The sequence below is a fragment of the Leuresthes tenuis genome, unplaced genomic scaffold (assembly GCF_036924035.1).
Source record: "Leuresthes tenuis unplaced genomic scaffold, fLeuTen1.0.hap1 SCAF_2, whole genome shotgun sequence".
Lineage (NCBI taxonomy): Eukaryota > Metazoa > Chordata > Actinopteri > Atheriniformes > Atherinopsidae > Leuresthes > Leuresthes tenuis.
The window spans coordinates 14,047,228-14,075,123 of NW_027325356.1; the positions used below are offsets into that span (position 1 = coordinate 14,047,228).

The 27,896-nt window shown below is 38.6% G+C and overlaps 2 protein-coding genes across 2 annotated transcripts in view; one reads left to right on the forward strand and one right to left on the reverse strand.

Annotated features, from left to right (window-relative positions):
• The first annotated feature begins 3,657 nt into the window (after positions 1–3,657).
• Positions 3,658–8,301, forward strand: wdr76 (WD repeat domain 76). Its single transcript, XM_072380279.1, has 15 exons — positions 3,658–3,861; positions 4,073–4,192; positions 4,306–4,395; positions 4,500–4,592; positions 4,715–4,770; positions 4,983–5,100; positions 5,224–5,325; positions 5,570–5,607; positions 5,724–5,877; positions 6,042–6,200; positions 6,320–6,435; positions 6,553–6,651; positions 6,750–6,902; positions 6,998–7,051; positions 7,201–8,301. The coding sequence occupies exons 1-15, from the start codon at positions 3,823–3,825 to the stop codon at positions 7,454–7,456; spliced, it is 1,647 nt and encodes a 548-aa protein (XP_072236380.1). The 5' UTR covers positions 3,658–3,822; the 3' UTR covers positions 7,457–8,301.
• A 214-nt stretch (positions 8,302–8,515) lies between these two features.
• The window catches only part of LOC140301691 (FERM domain-containing protein 5-like), a 61,508-nt gene continuing 42,127 nt past the window's right edge, over positions 8,516–27,896 (reverse strand). The window contains exons 2-14 of the mRNA XM_072380278.1: positions 27,573–27,677; positions 26,226–26,268; positions 26,037–26,115; positions 24,149–24,246; positions 22,342–22,465; positions 20,001–20,088; positions 19,756–19,844; positions 18,421–18,484; positions 17,907–17,998; positions 17,734–17,808; positions 17,508–17,576; positions 17,275–17,381; positions 8,516–12,849 (exon numbers count right to left, since the gene is read on the reverse strand). Coding sequence (XP_072236379.1) covers positions 12,260–12,849; positions 17,275–17,381; positions 17,508–17,576; positions 17,734–17,808; positions 17,907–17,998; positions 18,421–18,484; positions 19,756–19,844; positions 20,001–20,088; positions 22,342–22,465; positions 24,149–24,246; positions 26,037–26,115; positions 26,226–26,268; positions 27,573–27,677 — 1,623 coding nt within the window. The 3' untranslated portion in view covers positions 8,516–12,259. The remainder of the gene's footprint in view (positions 12,850–17,274; positions 17,382–17,507; positions 17,577–17,733; positions 17,809–17,906; positions 17,999–18,420; positions 18,485–19,755; positions 19,845–20,000; positions 20,089–22,341; positions 22,466–24,148; positions 24,247–26,036; positions 26,116–26,225; positions 26,269–27,572; positions 27,678–27,896) is intronic.

Genomic DNA, 27,896 nt, shown 5'->3' on the forward strand with positions numbered 1-27,896 from the left:
TGGCTCATTACAGCCACTTTAAGTTTTGTCCATTTAGCATCTTTAATCTCACTGGAGGGTAAGCTTTCTCTTTTGTGTTTTCTTTCCCCATTTGTTTTTTGCTCATGTTTGAATGCTAAATGCTCAACAAAAGTCGCAGCCAAAATTCTAATGAGTCTATTTTTCTATCCTGAAAAGTAGTGAGTATTCAGGTCCATCATTTAATTTGGAAAATGTTGAGTAAAACATGCCCTCGTGTAAGCGTTGGCTCAAAATCATTTTACTGATGAAGATATTCAGCAATTTTTTTTCTACAAGCCTAACAAATGGTTTAATCTTTAGATCTCTTTCTAGTTTTAAAATGACGACTGAGAAGCAATCGCTACATACAAATAAATAAATAAATAAATAAATTACCTGACCTGACCTGTAAAGATGTGGCACTAGAAATACCAAAATTGAAACTTTTATTTATATCTAGTTCAGTACATGTACTGAGCTGACTTTCTATGTCATAAATGGTTCCAGTGTCAGTAAATATTTGATTTACAAATGCCTTTGGTCTGTGTCCCATTAGAAGAATATAATTTCAAACAGTGGATGTCACAGGTAACTGCATATTACAGTGTCAAAATGACTCAGATTTGATATTTTATTATCCTAGAAATTGTGTAATTTTGCATAGCTGGATAATGTTTCTTACTTTGGAAGCACTATTTCCTTTCTGTTTTTGATGTGCAGCACAACAAAATGTATGACATCCTGGAATATTACAAGCGTCTCTCTGTATTCACTGAGAATAAGAAGATAATTGACCTCCATAATGCTGGGAATCACTCCTTCACAAGTAAAGTACACTTCTCCACTAACCTCAGCCTCACAACGTGCAATGTTTAAATTATTAAGTTTAGTCTTTCTTCTTTTAAGACGACGCCTGCCACTTTGAGCCGAGACTCGCTGCTGCTTTTGTCCAAGAAGTTGTTAACATAACAAGCATGAGCATGTGGGAGTAAAAACACACAGAGCAACAAGAGTAGCTGCAATGTGGTGTTATGTTAGTCTTCTTTAGCAAATTACTGCTGGCTAACAAGGCTAAAAGAAACCACAGTTAACTGTGTCATTGCTGCTTGCGTTATTAGGAGGTACTTTGGTGCTATTTTTTCTTAGACTAATTAGTTTAAATGCTATCTGATTAACACTTTTCCTACAAATGCATTCAAAGGATATGTGTGAAGTGCATGTGAGTGGTCAGTGTCGTACCTTGGTAGACCATGGTAATAGGACTTCCAGCTGGAGAAGAACCAAGGAATTCTGAAGGTCTGGCCAAGATAACAGATGCTTAAAACACAGACAGGATCAAAGGGAATATTCGTCATAATAATAACCCAAAACAACTAAAAGTCTCATTAAACTTAAAGTTGTTCATTCACAGTATGACGAAAAGGCCATGGTTGATGCTGTGGCCAGGCTCAACCCCATCACCTTCGACTTCAAGCACTACAAAGAAGGCGTTTACTCCAGGTGAGATGACTCTTTTGTTGTGCACGTCAGACATGGTCGGAGCTGTTGGACTGTGGCTGCTTTTTGTTTCTTTTCAACTTTTGGAAATGTTTATAATATAGTAATGGACTTTCTGGGAGTAATGGGAGGAATATTGTGGAATAAGTGATGCTACCAGCGAAATATGGGGTGAATAGATATTTAGTTGGATCCACTTCAAAATCTGCTTGCACCTACATGAAAATATAGCACTTCTTTTAGACTTCAGTCCAAATGAAAAATCTTCCGTATGTGTAATAGCAAGTTTCGATCTATAAGATAAAAATGCACAAAAAAATCTGCAAAAACATACACAACACATTTTGCATAGTCGAGATTAGTGTCTTGCAGAAAAAGGCATCCAGCCCACTCATCCCAGAAAAGATTTGTGCTCTATTGATCCAGTTTTATCTGTTTAGCACCCAGTGTAAGAACACAGCAGACAGTGTGAATCATGCAGTTCTGGCTGTGGGTTACGGCACCGATAAAAACGGCACTCCGTATTGGATTGGGAAGAACTCTTGGGGAAGAGCCTGGGGAAACGACAGGTAAATATAGTGTATGTGTGTGTGTATTTCAATAAGAGGACTTTTTCAAGTATCACTCACATCTTCTGCTTTTATTATGTCAGATACTTTTTGATCCAAGGAGTGCACAGTGGGAACATTTGATTCAAAGCCATTAAAGGTCTCATTAAAGGATCTATACTGACTTTGAAGGTTTGATTTTTCCACATTATTATCATAACGTTTGATGCTGATTATTAACATTTTATGTCAAAGACAAAATAGATTAATTTGTGTCCAGAACTGTAATCAAATAAAGCACTATCATAAACACAATTATACATCATATAAAAGAGCAAAGGTTTCACATTAATAGAGCGACAGAGAGCTACATACAAGGCAGAATTTTGTGTATTTAGCTATGACCTTCCATTAGGTAATATATGCGCAGGTGCATAAATGCATTGCATTTGGGTTTTAATTAACTGCCTGTAAACGAGTGTAAACATGTGCAAGAAAAATGTGAACTGCACAGGGCTGCTGTTATGATGGAGCTTTAGGCAGTTTGTGTTGTGCAATGTAGTTTACGACAGCACTCTTAAAAATACATCAGATCTGTGTCTGTACTCTAACAGGGGATTCAGAGAGAGATGCTCGATTACTTGTCATGAATTTTTATTTTAATTACATTGTATTTCAGGAAGAAAACAGTTTTTCAAATGGCCCTACAGGGTTTATTAAATAAGCTGCTCCACCCCTGCCTGTTTTCTTTTAATGTCTCACTCTACTCATGACTGTCTTTCTCATCAATGTATTGTGGGTGTTTAACTTTGTGGAAAGCTTAGATTTCTTTTTGTTTGTTTCTTCTGTTAACAATATGGGTGCCTTTGAGCTCTTTGATACATTCACTGATCATTGTATCTGTAAAGAAATGTGGACTCTGAGGCAACAGAATACAAACTACAGTATCAACAGTAAAGTCGGATAAAAGGCCAGATTCACAGATGTATGTGACGTGAAAGGTTTGCAGGAGGCCTCTTACTTGACCAGTGTGATAATGTTTGGTAGCCGTGAGTCATGCACTTGGTTTTTATAAGTGCCATTTCCAATTGTGTAGAAAATTGTTAAAGTTATGTAAAGATCTAAACGACCTTCTTCTGTGTTTCTGCTTGGATTCAAAAAACCTTGCATATGCTCATTTAAAAAGGGCCCATTAAGGTGTTCCGTCCAATGTCAATCAATTGTAATTTTTGTCAACATTTTCACCCTATAATCAGAGCTATAGAGTATACACACACACACACACACACACATATATATGTTCTATAACTCTGCCTATGATTTTGGACTGTTGTTCTAATTTTAACTGTGCATGAAGATAGCTGTGTTTGAGACAGTCAACTGTATTTGTTGGCTGATATCATGCTTGAATAACCCTTAATTTGTGAGCCAAATTATTTTCACTTCGGTGTAACTGCTAATAATTAGTTCTGCCATAAGGTGGCGACATTCTACCAGCAGAGGATGAGGCTGGCGTTAGGATGGTCATCAAATTGGAAAGCGTTCATTGGCTGTTGGCTTCGGGGCACAGCCCCTTTATTCTGATCACGTTTAGGTACCAACCAATGAGCTAAGAGAATTGTGTTTCGCAACACAGATGGCCAGGACTTGTTACAAAACATTTCTTCAATGTGGCGCCAATATTTCCCCTACAATTACTAGAGGAATAGCGTTGGCAGCAGTACGGTTCACGTGCATCGTCCGCATTTCTCTCAAATAGGTACAGATAATTACCGAAATGGCGACAAGACGAATCAAACGAGAAGCTGTTGTGAAGGTACGGTGACGGTTTGCTCCCTCAATCTCACTTTTTTTGTGTGTGTAAAACTCAGCTACAGAATCTAATTAACATTAGCTAAGTCTGGAAGCTACCTGAAGATGATGTAACAGTTATACACAAGATTTGTAATAAGTGCAGATTGTGTTGTGACTTCTGTGGGAAAGTATGAGCGGCCAGTTGTTAATAATTAACGATGCTCACCTGGCAGGACGTGACTCCCGAGAATCCCAAAGAGGAAACTGTCCGGCGGTCCTCTCGGAGCGCTCTGGGACCCAAACGCCTCATGTACTCCCCAGACCCAACAGACGGAACAGCCAAGAAGAAAAGGGTAGGAGAGGCTTACAAGAACGCATACAAACGATGCCACTGGGGAGCAGGTCGCTTTGCTTTGTGCTTCATTGCTGTGTTTGTTAATGGGTTGATTGTCATTGCTCTAAATAGAAATCTAAAGATCATATAGAAGAAGACGGCCAGAACAAGAGACCAAAGGATGAGGAGGACGTTGAGAACAGTGATGTGGAACATATGTCTGTAAGCACAAAATCACTCCATTGTTTTGCAACTAGCCCGAGGCTGTGTGTGTCCCTGCACCAACATGCCTTCTCACACATCTGTGTGTTATCTTTACATAACAGGATGGATCCGGAGGGCTTTCTGCCTATGAACTGGAGCGCCTGGAGAACATCCGACAGAACCAAGCTTTTCTGTCTTCTATTAATTTGCTCCAGGTATTATTGCGCATGTGTGCTCTCAATGCAGTATGACCAACTCGCAGCCAGAATCGTTTGTTTCTCATGCTGACTGAAAAGACGGGACGGGTATCGATTATTCTGTTTTTCTACGTCAAAAGGCAACTGAAGACGTGAAGCAGCTGTCTCGACGGAAGCCGTCGCAGAAGGGTCTGAGGTACAGTCAGCTACTTATCTGTTGATACTCACCCCTGAGCTCAGTTATCAATATTTAGGAGCTGAGTAACACTTGGTGGAAGCAGATGCAGTTAGTTTAGTCTTTTATTTAATTTGTCAGGAGGATCTTACTTCTCAATGACAAATTAATGTTTCAATTAAAAAAATGGGGCAAACTGTTTACTTTTTGCCAATCTATTATTGTGTTTGCAGGCCGCAGGCTGCTGTTAAAGAAGTGCTGCCAGCTCGCAAATCCCTCCGCCTTCAAAATAAAGAGGCAGAGACGCTGACTCTTCCCCCGGAACCCAAGGGGACACTCATCTATGAACAGGTACCAACTCATAGATCTAATCGTACGTCGGTAAAGTTCTGACTGTTTTAGCCTGTCTCGGTTTTCTTTTCTGGGCTTCTGTTGTTTCCCCTCTTACTCATTTTTCACAATTTCATTTTCAAGTATACACATGTAAAGAAGCCCGATGGCCCTCTGCCCATGGATCCAGTTAACATGGAAGAGGGTTTCAAGCTGCCCTCGCAACTTCTTGAGCTCTGCTCTGAGGTAAGAGTTACTTTTCTCCAGCTCACCACAGTGTGCACTCGTTACATCTCTGATTCGTGCTTCGTTTCCTGCCCTGTTTGCTGCACCAACCCACAAACTTAGAATGTAAAAAGAAAAGGAAAGAAGAGGGAGGGAATTGGAGGTATTTTGGAGAGGCCTTACTTAGAAAAGGTTGACAAAGATGGAAATTTCAGTGTAATTGTTCAAAATTGAGTTTTTCATGAACCTCTTCCTCTTTCCACAGGACACAAAAGCAAGAAAGATGGAACTTGACTTGAAAGAGTAAGGATTTTTGTTTTCATTTTCTTTAAGCACACAAAGATGCTACAGCTCTTTTCAGCATAACCAACAAGCTTGTTGCTAATTTCACTAAGATCTACACTGATGTCGGAACACAGGTATCGCTCCGCGCTGAAGAACATGAGGATAACTGAAGATAAAGTGGTCAAAGTGGTGAAGGATCGCATCTTCTCTGCAGCATTCCACCCCTGCAGCAGCAGCTTGTTGATGGCTGCAGGAGACAAGTGGGGAAAAGTGGGACTCTGGAACTTGGTGAGTTTTCTTTGCCCCGGCGATAGTTTGGCGTTTGACCGCTGAAGGACAGAAAATGTCCTTTAAACAATCTCGTCGCAGCAGATCTTCACGCCGTGTCAGTTTCATGTTTTTGTATCAGCTTAGACGAATTTAATATTACTGATTAAACGTGTTTGTTTCAGGGTGGAGATTGGGGCCATGACGGCGTTCTGCTCTTTGAGCCTCACACTCGTCCGGTGGGCTGCATGGCGTTTTCCAGGGCTCGGCCCACGGAGCTGCTCAGCCTCAGCTATGACGGCTCTCTGCGCTGTATGGACGTCGAGAAGGCGGTCTTTGATAATGTAATACCTTTTGACTTGTTAACGCTTGTTAAAATTGTGCCAAATGCCCTCTTTCTTTGGTCGAGATGTATCTGTTCCTTCCAGAATTGACACATGAAGAGGTTTGTTCATTCTTTCAGGTGTATGATATTGACGATGGCCTGAAAACTTTCGCCTTCATGTCACATGACTGCTCAACACTTGTGGTGGGGAACTGGTATGGAGAGGTTTCCATCGTTGATAGGCGGACCCCAGGGTGAGGTGTTACTTATGTCTTGAACTGATGAAAAATAAAGTATTAAATGGGCTTTGGGCAGTTGTATCTTAATATTCTTTTTTTTTTTTATAAAAACATTGTTTGATTTCTCTGAAGAAACTCGCATGAGTCCCTCCACTCACTGGACCCAAAGACTTTGCGCTGTGTTAGCGTCCATCCTCTCCAGATGCAGTACTTTGCAGTGGCAGAAAGCAGGTATGGCTGAATACCGACTTATTCCCTTTTCCATTTACCATTAAGTGTGATTCTGTCTTTTTGAGGTTATTAAATCTATGTCTTGATCTCATCTGCAGGCTAGTGAGTATTTATGACAGCCGGTGCCTGAAGAAGACCAAAAGCCAAGCAGTCTCTCAGCTGCATGGTCACTCTTTAAGCATAACCAGTGCTTATTTTTCCCCATCTAGTGGGAACAGGGTTCTCACCTCCAGTATGGATAACCACATAAGGTGAAGCCAGCACTGCACTTTTAAGTAGATGGTGTAATCATTTCAGTAATCATTGAAAAAGACTCCCTTAATTTCTGTTTCTTTGAACTTGACAGGATATACGACACATCTGCCATGACCAGTAAATCTCCCTTGCTGACATCCATTGGGTACAATATAGTCCTGCGATTTAACTCTTAACTTATATTGGGATCACTTGCTGTTTTTGTTCTTTTCTCTTTTGAGAACTGTGTCATTTGAACTTGGTTTCAACATGATTTCTTTCTTTTTTTTTTTCTCTTTCAACTTGCATTTGCAGACATGACATGCATACAGGTCGCTGGCTGTCTAAGTTATCAGCAGTGTGGGACCCCAAACAGGAAGACTGCTTTGTTGTGGGGAGCATGATGAGGCCTCGGAGGGTGCAGGTGTTTCACGAAAGCGGCCAACCCCTGCACTCCTTTATGGACAACGAGAACCTTAGCACAGTGCTGTCCGTCACTGCTTTTCACCCCACAAGGAATGCCCTGCTGGGCGGCAATTCATCAGGCCGCCTGCATGTTTTCTCCAGTTGAACTGAAGACCACAGAATTTTACCAGCATCCCTGGCTGGATTCAGCAGGTTAGAACAAGCTAGGGAATATCGTGGCCTTAGTTTGGGGTATGCAGCCCTGAATGTGTAGAGATTTCTTACTGTTGGATAATATAATCTCTTGTTTGCTTCCTCTGCGTCTCTATGGCTTTAATGCATGGTCACACTATAACAAGTAACATACAGTATGTTATTTTCTTAGAAGTTACACTTGGTTGAATTATAAACTTTCATGTGCTGTAGGGTGACAAAGTATCAGTCAAGTATAAGAATTTTCTGTTTCATTTGCAACAAACCTATACGTTTATTGCTGAATTTAGTCTGTCAGGGAGTAGGTGTGCTAGACAAATGTCCAGCTGGAATGCTTTCAACTCTTTTTCCATGCAAGTCTCAGGATTTAATGCAGCGTGTGTTTTAAAAGAGGGGAAAAAAGAAAATACTCATGTTTTATACTTGCTGTTTATCAAATCGGTGTGTTTGCTTTTGTTTTAAGGTAGATAGTTTAATCTCAAACACGTGTATTTCCGAGCAGAGGTGACCACTTTGAAATTTAAATGCAACAGTCTTATACATTCCTTTTGAAGTTGAGTCTACTTTAGTTTTTTTAATCATTTAGAGGAAACCTTGATACATGCTGCTTAAGTAATGGGTCAATATACAAGTGTTTGAACATGTTTTACTCAAAATGACTTGCAGAACTGAAGAACTTTGGGTTCCTTTATGTAAAGTTTGTACGTTTCATAGTTAAAGGGCAAAAAGTACCTCTTTGTAAAGTTGTGTTAGACTCTTTTTATATATACATATATTTGTGGCTTCTGAAACAAACAGAATAAATATTTTTCTTATATTAAATATTTAAGTTCCGTTTACATCCTCATTGATAATATCATCGTCACCTGTAGATGGCAGCAGCGTGACATAATTGCATTGGCTTTATTGTTTTCAACTGCCATGTAGGTCACACTCTTTAATGTCTTTCAAACTTTGTGCCTTTTGCTTGTTTCTTCCTCTGTGCCTTTGAAACCAGACTATCAGTCAAATGTAAAGAATAGATAATATTTATTCATAGATTACACCAGTCTTAAATCAGTGATTGGAAATAAGCAGTCTGGGCTGGAGGTAATAAAAGCAGAACACATGCTTACAGAGACATTGCCATGTGCAGGGCCTTGGTACAGGAAGGAAGTTTACGGTGAGAACACGTCTGAGGCCTTGTTCCTGTTGACATGACTCAGTCAAATGAAAATGAGAGCTGCTTGTAAGAGAACCTGTCATGCCTGTATCACTTATAGTTTGATAAAACAGACGAACAAAAATGCATGTATAGAACTAAATTGCACCAACTGAGATCCAGGTTGTAGAAAAATGCTACTTCTGCTGTTGATGTCGTGATTGGCTAAAGTTATCGGTTTCATTTTCATTGTCATAAAACTTGCTCCAAAGCCAAGTTCTGAGTGTGCTGTGGTAAATCTGCTGACAAACATGAGATTTAGTATCGAATCAGTTTTATGAATTCAGTCAAAAAAATAACACACGAGGGTTCGATAAATGTCCTCAGGAACAGGGGCCACAATTCCTTTCACACATGCATCTACAGGCAGTTTTTGTGACAGGACTGTTGCACTTCTTCAGGACTGAGACAAACATCAGTTGACAGTTCATGGTAATATCTGATCATGACATAATCTGAAGTACACTGTATATTGCGCAGTTGTAATTTAAACATTTTTTTTTAATTATTATTACACATGAACACAAGATAAAAAGTGTCTGCCTTGACTTTTTTTTATGATGACCCAACACTGATCAAAAACAACAGAGTATTACCTGAACTAAAGCATAAGTAATTTGTGACTTTTGGAAAGTAATGCCAATATATATATATATCTATATATATATAGATAGATATATATATTTTAATGAGATGAAAATATATTAGTCACTATTTCTCTTCCTTATACAACCTTGAACTAAAGGAGGTAAAACTTGAATTATTAATACTTGTGGTGTTTTCTACCCTGTGCAAAAATAAAATCAGCATTTAAAGATTCTTATTTAACACTGCAGGGACTCTCAAAGTCATGCTTTCTGTGTTCACTTTAAAGCTGAGAATTTCTTTCAGGAAAGATTTTAATATCATTAAAATAAGGTGAATAATATAAATACAGTACCCTTCCTTACTACCTACAAGTACCTATGCAACCAAAATCTTTCGATATAATGTATATATCTGCTGATTACCACTGGCATTTATCCTGAGCAACCACTTCGTTGGTTCACATCGTTGAAGAGAAGACAAATACTCAACAGAAATGTTTGGAATTATTTCTGTTGTTCAAAGACACGTGGTAGGCTAGCTTGTAAAGTACAAGTAATAAGGCTGAAGAAGGACAGCAGACTAACAGTTTCCATCTGTTGATGCAAACACGCTAACGTATGAGACAACAGAGGTTTCTTTGGTAGGTGTGGTGATGGAAGTTTTGCAGTACAGAAGGTGAACATAACTTATCTTGAGCTCTCTTATAGGTGAGTCAGGGCCGAAAACCACATAGCCGCTATAAAAAACAATGACTCAAACACGTTAAAGTCACAATGAAGATTTTGTTTAAAAATCTTGTACAAAATGGAAAAATGACTTAAAAGTTAGCCTTTCCGGATAAATGCAGACATCTGAAAACAGTTTAATGAATCACTGGAAAAGGGACTGAAAATGAACTCTGAACAACAGCATACAGCCTGGGAAATTAGCACTAATTTTAGAATTTCACAAGTTAAAACAAAGTCAAATTTACCATAATGGAAATTATTTTTGTCTTTTATATTCATGATAACAGTATTGCACATCAAGGTGACTCCTTTCTACTGACTGCGAGGGTTAAAGAACAAACCAAACACTTGACAACTACTACAGCGCTAGCTCACATTGTCCCATTACTTTTACAACTACAGTAAAAGTAAATCCAACAAAGTGACAACTACTCCTCACACACGAGAATTGATTGCAGTTACTATCATTATTAGGCTGCTATTTAATAAACAGTAAACCTATAACCTCCATTGCTTACTTAGAGCTGTGAAAAAAGTACATCCCCTCTCCATTCTAAGGTTTGTTTTCTGTATCAGGACATGATAAATAAAATAAAAAATCCTGTCCTTAACAGGTGTTAACACTGGCTACAACCTCAGATGAACAGCAATACATGACATATTACTCATTATCATGGTTTATTTAGCAAAAACTAAACCAAAATGTATGAACCAAGTAAATCTAATGAATAACACTCTCTTGTAGAACCATATCTACAACCATATCATGTTGTCAGTGACCTTGATGGGCGAGTTTGACAGATAAAATAAACTAATGCTGCACTGCAACACAAGGACCATGAAATAATTAATTGAATAGTGAAATAATTATATGTTTTTTACATAAAATTAATTGGTACTTGAATGAATTAATGGCACACTTAAGTAATTATTTTATGATGTATTTATTTATTCAATTTTGGCACTTTTACTCCTCCATACAGTTGAGAAATAGCTTCCTAATGCTGTCCAACCATATTCTAATTATCCATGTGCTTATTACTTGACACTGAACGTCTGTCTCAAGACTGAGGTTGAGTGTGTCAAAAAGAAAAATCCTGCAAGATATTCAGATATATATAAAGTGCATTTGATTAGCAGCACCTAACTGCTCCTTAGTACTTATAAAAGCAATGAGTATGCATTTAGTTTTTCACACAGTTTATCTTAGTCATGCACTATTGTACATCTGAGGTTGCATTTACCTAATTTTCTTATGATTTTATCCCGATATGTAAAGCTTTGGATTAATAAGAGGATGTACTTTTGTTTTCACATGACTAAATCCTTACCAGCTTAATTAGTCCTTAAGTGTCTGGACAAACAGGGTCATGTGAAAATACCTAACAGAAGTTTGACCACAAAGATAACTTACAACAAAAATGAACATCAAACCCACTTACAGGGCAGCCCCTACATCACGCATGTGTCATAAAGCTATTGCAGCTAATTTTTAGCAGTTGTTGAAATTCGAATACCAGATGCAGATTTCATACCACATCTGCAGAGTTCAGGAAAGTGTATAAAGTGTATTTGCACCTGCTTTAAAACTGTATAAAACAATACTATTTTCAAAGATGATCAGACTCATCCGCATTCAGAATGTATCGCTTACTTGTCCGTCTCACACTTTCCTTTAACCCCAACCAACGTAGCCATCTCCTAACAGTGACCATAGTCAAGTTTAAACATCATAAATGCCAATGTTTGCTCTGATTCTATACCTAGGTCGTCCCTCTCTTTATCTTCTCTCAGAACTTTACTTAAACTCTCTCCCTGCAACACTCACCTTAAATTCAGGTCACTCTGTCTTACGGTAATGTTACAACATATAAATTAATAGAAAAATAAAGGCAACTATGATCTCTGCTTGAATAATGATGTATATCAGAGTTGGTTCAGTGTTTCAATTAAACCCTGTAACTGTGACTTCATGTAAAAATAAAATACCTTGAGATGACCTGAATTCCTAAAGTAAAATGTGATTTCTTTTCTTTATAGTGATAGTCACACATTATTACCACGGCAGTCCGTGACTTGTGACAGAAACTCCTTTTCTGGGAGAAGCCAAGCTGATATTATTAACAAGGCTGTCATCTTTTTCCTCCTCCACCCATCTCCCAATCTGTCTATTATACATATCCCATCATCATCAGTGGAGGCCCGTATTGAAGCATTCAGTCTGGTTATTCTCTTCACCTCACTTGCTGACGAGGAAACCTCCCATCCACCGTAGCTTACAGGCGAACCAGCGCCGCAGAGGGCAGAAATATTCAAAGTGGAACTGCTGGAACTCAGGCGTCTTGCGGATGTCTCTCAGAAAGGCAATGTCCAGATCTGACTCGGTTAGCATGATGAGGAGCAGCAGAAGGGCGAACAGCAGTCCGATGGTAACCAGGAACAGGCGCAACACGCTGAGGATGAACTTGTTGAGCTCCTCTACATCACTAGGTGGTGACGGCCTGCTTCTGACCACACCCAGCGCTCTCCTTCTGGGTCCAAACTCTGCTGCCTGCCCCTCCTTTAATGCTCGTGCCTCTGACTCCTTCTCCTCATCGATGCTGCATGGTGCGCCATTGAGGTGACGAGCCAGAGGCATCTCCATCCCATGCTCTGCCACAGGTGTAGGCAGCATGCTGTCTGAGGGGCTGTAGGCCTCATCAGAGATCACTGCTGACGTACTTGCCTCGCTGCCATCCACCATCTGGCCCCTGGAAGGCATGAAGGAGTCACCATGGGAGACAGAGCGCACAGGCGTGGAGTGGGCACTGTCTCGAAGAGACTCCAAACCTGAAAACAAAGATGCAACATTTATTATTAATATTACATTAATAGTACAATATCATGGAGCTAGTTGCAATATTACCACAATACTGGTACCTTAGGGATCCAATTAACTTGTTAGGTTTCATGTGAGAGATTTTTAACAACAAAAGCAGTCTGATAACAGATTAGAGCACATTAATTCTTAAATCATGACCAAAAAAATAGTTTCGTGAAGCTGCAGTAAACTTTGATTCTTTAGTCCAAGTGGCCATTTATACCTAATTTAAAGAGACTTTCTTAATCAGCTATATCAAAATAAATCCTTCATGAGAATGTGATGTGAAGCATAATATAATACAATAATATACTCTGATACCACATAAACACACAGTTCTATGTAAAAGTTGGACCTACAAGTAAAGGTGAGATGCTTAAAAAAATAATCCCTTCACATCTTTCTATTTTGCAGCTCACTTGATACAGAGTCCAGTGAAAAGGAAACTTCGGTGGAACCCAATCAATAACCCCCCCCCCCCCCCACACACACACCCTTTTAACATTTTTACAGTATCATCTAATGTAAGCCAAAATAGATTTGGTATCAAAGTACAATTTTCTCTAATGCAATCAACTACGATCCAGTTCAATAGACAGAGGAATTCCTTCAAGGGGACAAATGATGAAGAGCATTTCTTTAGATGTATGAAGTCACTGCCAACTCAAAAACTCCCCAAATACACAACCCTGGCACTTAGTTGGAGCTGCCTGGGTTTGAAAATGTGACATTCGGTAAAGTTGTTGTTATGGCAATGATTAGTGGCTATATCTTTCTGTGATGATAAGTCAACAAATGTAGGTGGCACAGGCTTACATAAACAGCAATTCTGTTAACAGCTGCAGTATTTTCTGATTGATAACGGTCTGCTTCTAAGCCAGTTACAATAGATCAAAGAGGAGATTTAAGAGGAAAATTCTTACCATGTTCATTAGCCAGCGATGCAAACTGAATAAACTTGTACATATACTGTAAACCTCTCTGTTAAAACACTTAATAGAAAAGATTTAAATTGTTTTGCAAATAATTTGTGGTAAAACAGCTTCACTCAACCTCTATTAGTCAGGCACTTGCAGCCACAGGGATTTTTGTCCAGCTCTCAAGACAGAACTGTTCCAGCTCCTGCAATCTGGATGGATTCTGTCTGTGTACAGCAAACAACATTCGAGGGCTGACAACAAGTGATTCACATCAAAGAGGACGAAGCACCAAAAAAAAGAAAGCACAAAGAAGCACTGATCAAAATCAATGATATAAAAACTTAATGGGACACTTTTAACACTTTGTTTCACTTAATTACAAAGAACATCTTTGTCCTCTTTGACTTTTATCTTTTCCACAACAGAGCAAAAATAAAGGACCAAAAACAGATAAAAAAAAAACCACAACTTAGAGTAACCTATACGTAGCTAAGATATTTCTGAGACAGATATATAAGCTAAGCTCGTAATTTACTCTGAAGTCTGACTTGTGCGCAAGTAGATTCTTTCAGGTTACTCTTCAATAAAGGTCAGCTTTGTGGTTCCACATGCAGACACTCCGATCTCTGATTTCAGAGTTCTCTTGAGCTTCCATATCACGCCTCTGATTCATGTCCTTATTGCCTGGTCTATTAGCTCTAGTGGTCTGTGTTTTATTGGCTAAAAATAATAAAGGTGCTCTGAGTGACATTCAGAGTAGAGCTCTTTCTTCTTCACTATGTTGCTTGCTTAGGTGTGTTGCATACTGTATAACAGGTATATATACAGTATATGTACTGAGACAATAGACAGAGATACTTAGATTGCAAAAAGGTGGACTTTCTTGAACTAATTACGTGACTGATGACAATAACTGGCAGCACCAGATCTTATTCAATTGGTTTATAGCAAAACTAACTTGTAAATTAGAGTATTTTGTGTTGGTCCATGATACACAAATCAAAAGTCTTTCTAATTAAATGATAGGTTGTAAAACAACAATTAGAATAAAAAACACTTCTTGAGCACTGGATCCTCACCTGAAATCACTGCCTAAATTCATATCTTATCAGCATTATATCTAGTTTAACCTGTTTAGACTCTTGTCTAGTTTAGACTCTTGTTTAGACTCTTGTTTAGTTTAACTAAACAAGACTAAACTAAAAAGAACAGTATCCTCTTAGGACTCACTTAACTTTCACTTCATCCTTACTACTTTTATATTTCACCTCTGAAAGTTCTTCAATCACAATTTATTACTGCTCAGAAAATGCTTGAAAAATGTCCAGGCTGCTTTTCATATATCCAGCATCCACTATAATGATCTTTCCCACAATAATCCATACATTTGCTCCCAGTAATCACAATGTCACAAAACCAGTGCCTTTTTTTTTTTTTTTACCTGAGCAGCTGGCTTGTGGCTGATTGCCACCATGGAATGAGGGTGGGACAGCTAGCCTGGAGGGGGTTCTGGAGCTCTGTCCCGACCCAGGACCAGAGCCTGAAGTGGAAGATCCTCCGGGGAGGGCTGGGAAGAGTGGTAGGACTCCCAGAGCTTTACCCAGAAGCCTGGGTCCCAGAGAGAGCACTCGCACCTTCACATCCCGATAACAATGGTTGATCATACGCAAGTGAACATTCACCTTGGTCTTGATTTGGATTAGACACTTCACCATGATTCAGCTTCACCAGGTGACACCAGTTTAACCTTGACACGCCTGTGGCAATCTCTTTCTTCAAGTCTGGCTGTCTTCAAATTGCCTCTTCTTTCTTTATTCTCCTGTTGTTTGTCTTTACTTTTGACTGCAGCCAGCTGTCTACGCAGCACTTCAGTCTCAGAGAAACAGCTCAAACAGACTGGCAGGCCAACGGACAGCAAGTGAAAGACAAGGCTAAGAAATGCAGTCCACTTGTGCCACAGTTAACATCACTTCCTCCCTGCTGTTGGTCCTCACGACCCCTGACAGCAGGAGCTATTTTCAGGCTGAGATATTATTACCATGTTCAAATACCAGGGTAGACAGAGCAACAGGACAAAACATAGGGGGATTGTTTGTCACTGTTGTATTACTGGCGTGCAACATCCCAGCCTGTACTCAATGTTAACGACAAGAGGAGGCCTAGTTTGACAAAGTAACTTGTTCCCTGTTATTGAAAATAGACTTAGCAAAAAGTTAGTTAGTTTGATCAGCTGAGAGCAAACTAACTCTCAGTGGAAGTATTGTCAAAAGGTTAATAGCTAGTTGGAGGAGTGAGGGCACAGTAAGTGCCCTTTATAAACTGACAGGAAGACTTTCTCATGAGAAAACAATGCCTGAGGCCAGTGTCTGATAGGTGCTCTTTAGTGTGTGTTTGTGTGTTTTAGATTTAAACAAATCCTTGAGAGACAGAAAGATGGAAATGAAAATACTGATAGAGTGATTTACACTTAGCAACGGAGGCTGTCGATATGGAGAGGCACTTACTGATGTCTACTTTGTCCATAAAAGAACATCTGTTCAATGTATCATAACTGGTTGAGAGTGAATGTGCAATCCATAGCACAACAAATGACACCGAACAGTCAGCTTAGTTAGATTAAAAATAGCTTGCAACAGAGACATAACTATCATACATGCAAGTCATTCTGCTGTGTCGGGGGCCTCTTGAGACAAGCCCACTTCCACCAAATCTAATTTTCTTGTCTCTTTTACTAAAGTGGCACCAAATGTTGCAGCCATTGCATTTCTACAACAATAACATACCCCACTGACTCATCCCAAAAATAAGTTTGAATAAGGACTAAACAACAATATAAAGATAAAAAAAAACACATGGAATATTGGATTATCATAATCATGGATATTCTCACCGTCAAGCAATATTAGAAAAATAGCAACTGGAACATTATGATGCTGACTCATAACACTATCTGCAGTTAGCTGAGGACACAACCGATCATAAATTTGATAGCTATATTGTTAGTTAGATAAACATTTGAAATCATACATAAACATTTGAAAGCATACATCATATTAGCAACATATTATTCATAGCAGATCCTAAAAAAAGATCCTGATAGAAGGACTGTGTATCTCCCATTGTGAATGTGTGTGTGGGATAAATATCTAACTGCGCTTTGTTACTTGACAGTTTAAGCTCTTGTCTCAAGAGCATATAGAGAAACAATTTTAACTTTCATGACTTCAAGATACTAATGTAGCACAAATATTTGTCAAGCAGGAACCCTTATATCACAGTAGCACATATACAGAGGCTGAAGCCCCACAATGCAGCCTGTCTGGGTCCAGTTCTGTGAACCTCATCTAATCCAAGTGTTGTCAGAAAGTCTGTAGACTCACTCCTTTAACTTGGTGAAAACTTTTCTTATCCCCTCCTCCCAATTATCTCTCTCTCTTGTGTTTGTGCGTAGGGGGGCGTTTAAGTGTTTTTTACCTTCCATTATGGAGATGTGCACAGCTCTCCGCCGGGTCCTGGGCACACTGGTCAGACGAGGGCCATGGGTGATAGATGGACAGCTCCTACTGGGCACCATGCCAGCCCTGGGACAAACATACAAAGACAAAAAAACACACATACATAAACCCACACTCAAACAAATGTGCACAAACGCCTTCAAACCTAAGAAATGTAGTTTTATCACTGCACAATAACTCAAGAGTGGTGACCTGTGAATCTCAGGGGGGTCTCTCTTTATTTTGGCACTTTGTTCCATTACTTCTTTTGCAACCTTTCCACTGAGAAAGCAGAAAAGAAAATGATATACCGATCTGTAATCAACACAGCCAGAGCTCTGCAAACAGTCACACAGATACTAGTCATGGAAATGTGTCGGAAACTTTTTTGTGTGATGCATTTATATTGTGCCTTAAACATACTCATGGCATTTCATACCTGTATCTAAAACGGCTACCCTTAAAGAAGAGATTACTACTGGACACAGTGCGGACTTGACTCGACTTCTCCAACCTGTGAGTGAATAAGGGGAGAAATCATATATACAATCATAAAAAAAAAAAAATCAAATTTCATCTATCATGTTGGCTCTTGTAAGTCCTGTTACTCACTTATAGAAGGCCTGGTTCTCAACTCCACACTTCCACAGATGCTTACAGGCCTCTGGTGTAGGTGCAAAGTAAGTCAGTATGATCTTCCTGTCCTGAAACAGATCCAGCACATTAACTCATATTTCAGAGTTTCTCCATATGAACAATACTTCAGTAATATTGTTAGACAATAACATTTGCAAAGGCTAATATCATCCTCAAAACCATTTCTTATGGTTGCTTTCAAGTCATGAAAACATTTTTCACTCAAGAATTTTCCTCTTAACCTGTAGAGCAACAACTATCCCTTAAACACTGCCTTTAATAAACTACTTTGTGATTGAAAAGCAATTGATGATGATTAACTTAAAGAACAACTTTTTCTGGAATTAATACCAGTTTACTTCTGTATTAGGAATAGAGTGCATGGCTTCATGTGACAGTGTTTTATGGGTAATACAAAGCTGAACTCTTTAACTTCCTGAGCTTCTTCTCATGTCCTTGGAGAGAGTGCTTTAATAATGAACGTACATACCTCTTTCTGATTTGCATAAATGTGGAATGTCTTTGCTTCGAACTTGAGTTTGGTTACTTCATCCCTGAGGTTGAGATATAGATGGATAGAGCACGCGAAGAAGGGCAAAATAAAGTAAGAACGCAGAGAATTAGAGAAAAACCCAGAAAGAAGTGAGAGATGGACAAAGGACTAACACAGCAAAGTATTAATTGTGGCTGATGTTGAATAAGAAATGCCAACAAAATACAGTCATATGTAAAAGAAAGTATGTATCTAAGCCAAAATGAAGAAGCAGTGAGTGAAAAAATAAGTACACCTTCACTGCCTCCACAAGAATTAAGACAACTAACAGCAGTTAGTTGCTGTTGATCACTTGATTAATTGATCATCAAACGTGAACACCTCAATACAAGCAGAATTTTGGCAATTTGCTGATCTGTAGCATCCAGGTGTGCGTTAACACAATGCAGAGGAGGAAAGACATCAGCAATGATCTTAGAGAAGCAATTGTTGCTGAAGGGTTATATGGCAGTTTCCAACCAATCTGGAATCCACCATTGAGAGTGAGAAAGATGATACAAAACTGGAAAACATTCAAGACATCTGATAATCCTCCCAGAAGTGGGTGTCCCAGTAAGTTCACCCCCAAGGTGAGATTGTGTAATGCTTAGAGAAACTGCAAAACAACCCCAAACTACATCTCAGACTCTACAGGCCTCAGGTAGCATGTTAATTATTATAGTTAATGACTGTACAATGTATGACTTGTTCAGAAGGGTTGAAAGAAAAAATCCTTTTCTCTATAAAAAGCAGCTGAACAAACCACATAACTTCTTTGGACATTTGCTGACACCAAAGTGGAGATGTTTGAACATAATGCACAGCCCCACATTTGGCGAAAACCAAACACAGCATACCAACTGTCAATTACAGTGGTGAATGGCTGATGATTTGCACTTGTTTTGCACTTGTTTTCAGGACCTGAACACCTTGCAGTCATTGAAATAAGCTCAAACTCCTCTGTAAACCAAAGAATTCCAGAGTCAAACATAGAGTCTGTCTAACAGCTAAAGCTTGCCTGAAATCGGATCAACAAGACAATGAACACATGGATGGCAGCTAATCTACAACAAAATGGATGCAAAAGAGAAGAATCAAGGTGTTGCAATTGTCCAGTCAAAGTTCAGACCTCAGTCTTACTGAAATGCATACACAAACGCCTACAAACCTCAATTAAAACAGCTCAAGTACTTTTGTTATTCTTTATACACACAAAGCGTAACATACTGCTTACAAATGTGCATCCAACATTCAGATACGATAATCATGTTGAGCTTGTTCATCTGTACTCACCATTTAAGGAAATGAACCCTTCTGTTCCCTTGCAACACAGTGAATCCAAAAGGAGTGAAAGCCAGAAATGCTGGGTTCCCAGACACATCCTGACAGGCACACAATCATTGTTTGATTTACACATTTATCTATTCCTAATTAGAAAAAGAATAAGTAAAACTTCTTTTCTTACAAATGTTATGCATTAATTAGAAAAATTTAAAAATACGATTTCTAATTTAGTAAACTAGGTCTGTAAAGACTACTTTGCATGGATGTGGGTCCACTCCATATGTCTCCAGCATCTGGGCTTTCTGGAGGAAGTTGAGCTCTGAAGTTTCAGGAGTCTGACCTCTGAAAACAAACAGAAACAATAAATCCTGTGCTGGCGTCTGTCTTAACTATCTCACAACTCATCATTTATCTTTTAGGATTAGTGTCTAAAACTCACTGGCCACTGTCGGTATAACTTTGAAAAAAAAAAGAATTAGAAATAAAAATGTAAAAGAAGTTTGGAAGTTTCTCATTCAATCATGCCATCTTTTGGCTGCTAACTGTTATGTATTCTAATCTATTCACAATGTTTGGAGAATAAAATTAAAGGTGACTCATTCACCTTTAGTGAAGTCATTCCAAGCCAAACATCAGCGGAATGACTAATGCTGTAACAGCTGCTGTATTAACCAAAGGAAAAAAAGGATTTCAAATCAATCTGCTCTTAATACTGTTTTCTATTACAAACTCGTTGTAACTAGTGTATGTTGGCCTGAGTGGAGTGCATATTTTATCTGTTTGCTTACACTCTGACAATAAATTAGTTATTTCTTTGCCAAACTCACACCCTTGGCATCCCGGCAGAATATGACAGAGAAAATAAATGCATGTAGGACCTACTTTTATGCAATTTTTTGTCACACTTTCAGTCACATATTCTATACTTTTGAATTAATACTGTCACTATTTTTTCATCAAATGACTTTGACAGGACTTTTTCCTTTGCTGACACACAATACATTTAATTCAAGAGAAAGGTGGAAATGAGCAATAGAGGGCAGTGTAGGATTAAACCTACACCTAGTGTCAGTGTTCAGCCTGGGATGAATGTACTGTGTGTACCACATACATACAGTGCAGTGCAACATTTTTAGGCACTTTAGATTCTTATCCATCACAAAGTACCACCAGTGATGAATCTGAATTTGATCAGATGCATGAAAATAATCCCAAAAATATAGACATTTATTGTAAGTAGAACTATTTATCTATAAGATAACTGTCTATAATCTATGAGAGTCCTGAAACAGATGTTTTGATGCAGACTGCTCATCTTAACCACACCAAGTTATTCGGGCATTACATGAACAAAGAAGGAGACTTTGAGACAAACTAAATCCACAAAGAAATTCAAACAAATTATTAATTATGATTAAAAAAAACAAAAAACCTGCAAGTACCATAAAAGCTATATAAAGTAAACTATATAGTTCAAACATTGAATGGCATTATTTTTGAAAGTCTTCTAAAAAAACTTTTTATCTGTGGATGAATTGGAAAAAAAACTTGCAACCTATTTCTCTCCTCATCACTACTTTTGAGTTATAACGCCACATCACCACAGTGGCATGTTGAGGATATGCTATAACTGAATTCAAACAGTGTTTGAAATTTTGTGAACCTTTTAGAATTATTTTACATTTCTGCATAAATATGACCAACGGCTTTACCAGGTTTTCACAGAAAGCACTCGAAACATTTCCAGAAACGATTGATCGGTCTTGTACGTCACCTTGTCTATTTATCTATACAGAGCTTCATCTCAAGATGATGATGGGTTTATTCACATGAACCAGTTCTTTAAGGTCCTTTTATGACACTTGTGCTGGAGTAAGGTAACAACATGTGTGCTGAGTGTTATTGTGTTGAGGTATGAGCCACTTTATCTTGAGACATTTCATGGACAGATGTCCTGGCATTTCATTCACCTCACTGGTTGACAACGAATTCATCGTTACAAGTTGTCCACATGTTCCACAGATACGGTTCTTATAGTGGAATGCAATGTTGTCCTTTCCCAAAAGTTTTCTTTTGGAATAAAACAATCTATTTTGGTCTCATCTGCTCGCTCATGCTTTTCCTTCTGCCTCGTCCAAATAATGTTTGTCAAACTGCAGATGGGCAGGATTTCATTTTTAGAGAACAGTAGCTCTTTTCTCAGAGCCATGCCATGCACACCATTATGGTTCAGTGTTCTCCTGATGGCGGACTCATGAACATTAATATTAGACCACATGAGAGAGGCCTTTGGTTGTGTCAAAGTTCTTTTGTGACCTCCCAGACTACTGCTCTTAGTGTGATATTTCATGCAACCATTGCTGGAGCATAATGATAATCTTTAGTGCGGGTTTTTACATCCTGATGACCAACTAGAATTTCTTTTTCAATATCCTCCTTTCAAAGATGTGATCAGACTTGATAGATTGCAGTTTTCTAAATAATACAGTGTGTCTACTCACACCTAACGGCAGCCCCATTTATTGGAAACAATCGTCTCTGATTTTACTTTCAAATGAACTGCTAAACCTTGGACCTGGACAGGTGTCACCTTACATCAGTTCAGTCTTGTGGATATCAGCAATCCGCCGCTCCAGCTTCTCTGAGTGCTTGGGGAAGAACTGGAACTTGGAACTGTAGCCTTCGGGGTGTTTTCCGGGGTCATAATCACCAATTTCGGCTGTGAAAGAGAAATGAGGAGGCAACAAATGAGAGGTTGAGGATGACTATTAATGATTTAAGGCCCTTGAACCAACCTATTTTCAAGTATAATGAATTTAATTAATTAAAAACCATAACAAAAAAAATATAAAAACTAAGTGTATTGGCAATATTCACTACATTTTAGGCATACATGGCCTTCTTTGTTGTCTGATTTTTACACTAAAAGATACTGATAAAATATTACTGTACACTTTTTTACCTTCAGACACTGATATGAGGTATATGGGTTGTTGTTTGGTTTATATGTGGTCATTTTGAAAAAAAAATCAGATTTCTTATAACAGAGAAGCTAAAATGTTATGCTTGCTTTCAGTTACTGTATCAAAGAAACATTTTACTTTAATCTCTGAATGCATTGTACTGGTGTTCCGGGATAATGCTCAGCTTAGGCAGAAGGCAGGTTAAGGTTTTAATGCACATGTTCACAAAAATACACACGAAAAACTGTAGCTAATTTGTAATCTTAGTAGTTTCAGGCTGATTAGAAAGAGATCTTAGGACTCAGGGATCCACAGATCTTGGATGAGGCAGAAGTTGATGTATCGAGGTGTTGGAGCCTACTAATTGATTGTATGAGTCAGGAATTTATTTTAAGTCTTCAACAGCTTTGTTGATTTAGTTTATAAAGATGAGGATTGTAAATATGCATTTATTATACAGGTGATGTGTCTATATCATTAAAAACACTTGCCAGTATTCTCTGCACTGACGTAACCAGCTGTATAAAGCCTGTGGCGCAGTTCTCTGACTTGCAGTTACATATGGTGGAGGAATTTTGAATGTACAGAAGATGTTCCTGATTCACTTGCTCTGCTACAATGATGCCAAAGAGTGCCCCTATAAGCATGAGACACCTGGGAAAAGAAAGGTGTAGGCTCAGGCAGCTCCAAACTCAGGAAGAAAGTTATAGCCTTTTTACCCAGCAAAAAATAATAATCATGGTTTGGCTGGGACAGTCACCATCCTCTGGTCCTTTATAACTCATAGACCTAATGTGCTTTAATCTCAAGTCTTTAAACAAGTGAGTTTATTGCCCTTTCTTCAGTCTCATTCACGGTAAAATTATTGAACTGAACTTCTTTTTGTTCCTTCCCTTACCTGGTAAGACTATCCTATCTGCAAAATTGGTGTACTTAGACTGCAGAGTGTTGCAGCAAATTATATTCAGCTGTGAATAACTGAATACAAAAATATCAGCTATTGCCTTCCAATATATGGATTCTCTGTCTTTTGGTAGGTACTGAAAGGACACTGTGAGAACAGTTTAATTCAGGGAGAGGCTGGGTGATAAAATGCTAGTAGGATAACTTCTTGGCAGACAGTACAACTGTTTCTCAATGCAGTTCAACTCTCTGCATACTGATGAGCCAACACCCTAAAAAGAGTCTTGTAAATTAACCCTTTGACATACGAATTTATTTTATCAAACATAAGTGCGGTACAAGTACTTGATTTCTAAACTGCTACTGTTCACTCATCATGGTGTACATCATGGTGTACATCATGGTGATGAAACATTGAGCCATACATGCTGGCATGGGAAACATCTGGAAAGTATTCCTCATGTTCTAACAATGTCAGATTTTAAATATAAGTAAAGTTATCCTTGTCTGATAACAAAACCTTCCAACTGTCCCACCTTGTAATATGTAAGCAGCCAGCAGAGCGGCGTCAGATGTCTTGCACAGGAGACGACCGTGGTAGAGGTCCCTCTTGACCTGCAGGAAGACGAGATATCTGTGGAAAGACAAGCAGAGACGTTGATACGAGTTATCATTGATGCAGGATTTAAAGTGGACACACAAAGATGTTTGTAGTTTAATCATAAGGCATCCCTTGAAGTTGTAAGGTGGATTGTATTAAGAGGACCTGAGGTTTACTATTATAAATTATTTGCTGGGAAAGACAAGCTTTTTAAGACATCTGTTATGGGGCCACTTTTGATGCTGTGTTTGTGGAATTTTTACAACTTGTTTATCATAAATTCAGAAATATATTTAAGAAAAACAAATCATCGTATGACTGTCCATTCAGTGCAATTAAATATTAAACATGAGTTTCCTAGCTTAACTGGAGGCAGAAGTGAAGCTAAGGCATATTCATTTTGAGAATTAGAATGATCTAAGATTTGGCTGCAGTTGAGTTCCCGTAGTCCAGTGGTTCTAATTTAATCTTCATGTCTTGTCCACAATATCCAGAAGTTCTTCATGTCACAGTTTTTCCTGTAAAAGATTAATTTCATACACCTGTGATTCTGCTTCTCTCTAAGCACCAAAGCAATAAATAGTATGTCAGCACAAAGCATTGTGGTGAATGCAGACTTAATGAAAACTTAAGCATCTTTACAATAAAGAATACCATGACATCACCGAAATGAATTACATGCTGTCTGTTGTGTAAATTCCCAGCAAGATGAACACTGGGTTCTTTTTTTATGTAAGTTTCTGTGAGCTTTATTTATTCCCTCCTTGTCCTGCCAACTCATCATGTATGTATGAAGGTATATAAAAAGGACAAAGTCTCTATGTCAAATTTCTTTTAAACCAAACAGCTGTGAAATATCTGGTGGAATTTATCTGCTACTGTATCTATTTGCGTCTCTGAAAGCCTCCAGCCTGAACAGATGGATGGAGGATGGAGGAGCTCCCCCCCCTGTTGGCGCTCTGCTCCATCAAGAAGAGCTAGATTGCAAAGAAGAGATTTCATTGCGTGGTAACCAGATGAGGGATGTGATTTACAGGGATCTGTGTGTTGGCAGTGCTCGGGCTTACTCCTTACAGCAGTTTGTTCAGCTGTCAAGGCTGCCACACAGAGTGCAGCAGTGGCGAGCAGCTCCGTGACAGCTTATGAGGAAAGGAAATTCTTAAAACCCCACAGCACACAGGCTCACTCTGTTGGTGCTTTGATACACTTATGAAATTATATTGTATTTCTACATCCTCAACATGGCATCATTTGTCACATCTTTAAGATAAACTGTTCTTTAAATTACACAAGATTTAACAAGATTTGATCTTTCTGAAATCATTTAATTTCCCTGTGACTTTTCCTTTGTAACTAATTTTGTTTATAAAATGTATAGATTACTAATGAATCTGTACTAAGCCACAGTGTTGTTATTCATCTTTCAACTAAAAACTATAAGATGCATATATTGGTAATAGCTCAAAAAAAGCAGTTGCTTCCTGCTCAGAAAACTAATTTGCTTTTATATCTGCCATTTAGATTTGCTCTGTGTCATCCGTACCCGACTAAGTTAGTCGTCTCTAGAACTCTTACTGACTCTGTAAAAAAGACACATGACTTTGGCGATTGCCCCTTTTATACCCAATCCTGACACCCTCACGTGTCACCAATTAATCTGCTGATTGTAAAATCTTCCAGTGGTGTCACCTGTTAATGCATTCAACTTTTCTATCTCTCATTTCCTTTCTACCAACCTTTTTTTTAAAGTGTATTGTTGATCATTCGACACAGAACATCTTTCTTTTTGGACTTGACCTGTCCTGTGCAATCTGAAATCTTACCTGGTGATTTCTTCCCTCAGAGCAGCTGGGTCCGGCGGGTAAAACTTGACACGCAAACACATGGTAAATGGAGGCTGGGCTGCAAACAGAGAACAAGAAAATAACTTACATTCAGCATGGCCCTATAGTTATTGAGTGTGGACTTGATTGTTTTACAGCACAAAAACATCAGACATGTTGAATACTTACACTTCATTTGCTTGGCAATTGACTTTGTAAACTCCAACCAGTGCTGCAAACGAGGGAAGAAGAGGTAAGGACCTGCTCTCTGAACACAGACTTTTAAGCTGTCAAACTTTCAGTCTGAGCATCTGATTGCTCTGCAGCTAAAGATGAGAACTTGTAATCTATAGCTGGAAGTCACAGTTGAATTACTCCCATCTCCTTGCCTTCTGTTTATTTAGACTTAGCCCAACAGTCACCATGCAAAGAGAAGAAGATGGAGAGAAAGCTGTTCAGAAAATGATCAGAAAAGGGCTATTTATTCTTTCTTTTTGTTAGAGTGCTGAACATAATGAGCCACTTAGATAGTGACACTGACAATAATAGAAGCACTGAAGTCATGGCAGAGCAGGTGTAAAACACAAAGATGCAGTGCTACCTTTGCAGCCTTTTACTGATTGTGTTTAGTCTTTCTCCTTTTTGTGAAATCGCTCTACTTTCACAGCATTTGTAATCCCAGTCACAGCTCAGGAGAGCATAATTAACAATTAATCAGTTGAAGCCCTGCAAATTCACCCAGGACTGCATTAACTCCTCTGACAAATATCATATCAATCACTTGTTCCAGCTTGCATAATTAAGCTGTAGATTTTCACACCTTCCCTAATATATATGCGGAGGAAGACAGACTCATTAGATAGTAATTTGAGAAAATATCTGTGGGACTGGGTTGTTTTTTCTATGGAAACTAAACTCAGTATAAAGTGGCCAAAGATTTTGAGCTTTCCTGTTTTCCTGTTTCCTTTGACCTTTTGAGATTTACATCTGAAAAGCTGCAAAATATAAAACTGCATTACTTTTGTGAGACATAAAAACAGAATAAGAGATTTGCTCAGCTAAACTCCGTCCACAAGTTATACAGATATTTCAAAGAAACTGATTACCTCATCTGCATAACCTAGTTTTTTTGTTTCACAGAGAAAATCTTCAAACATATACACAGAGCTGCAACAAAAAAACCTTTTCAGTGCATTTCAAGCATGACGTATTCAGATTAAGGAGGATTGTGGTCCCATTGTTGTGCTTCTTTGTTTGTTTTTTACAAATTAGGCAGTAACGACGCATCCAAGTTTTAACGGATTATAACATAAGAATTTGGCTAAGAATATCTTTTTTTGGGATTTCTGAACATTTCATCGAGTAAACAGTGATTGGTTAAGTTTGATATTTCGGGTAAAAGAATGACAGAAACAAATAGAAGGAAGAGTTGAAATAGACCCTTGGCCAAACTCATAATGAAGAAGAGCCACTTCACTGGATTCAGTCAAATCCAGCTGATTTCAATTTGATTTATATCAGGAACGTAATACTTACTCTTTGCTTGTCTGGGTCAACATATCTAATGCCAAAGTAGTCTTTCTCCAGCAGGTTGAGATGGTGGCAGATAAGGTCAAACAGGTATTGTCCTTTGGCATCCCGCTGAAAGACAGGCAGGAGGAGGAAATTCTTATAATGCACTTCCTACTATGGGAAAAAGTTAAAAAAAGAATCTCATTCACAGGACTGCTCAGCCCCCCATAACCCACTCTTTAAAAATTTGCACATTCACAGATGCAGTAAATCAACTCCCAGCTGATTTATGGTGTACACTGTACATGTAAACACTTAGATCCACAGTCTGAGCTCTGTCCAGGCCAG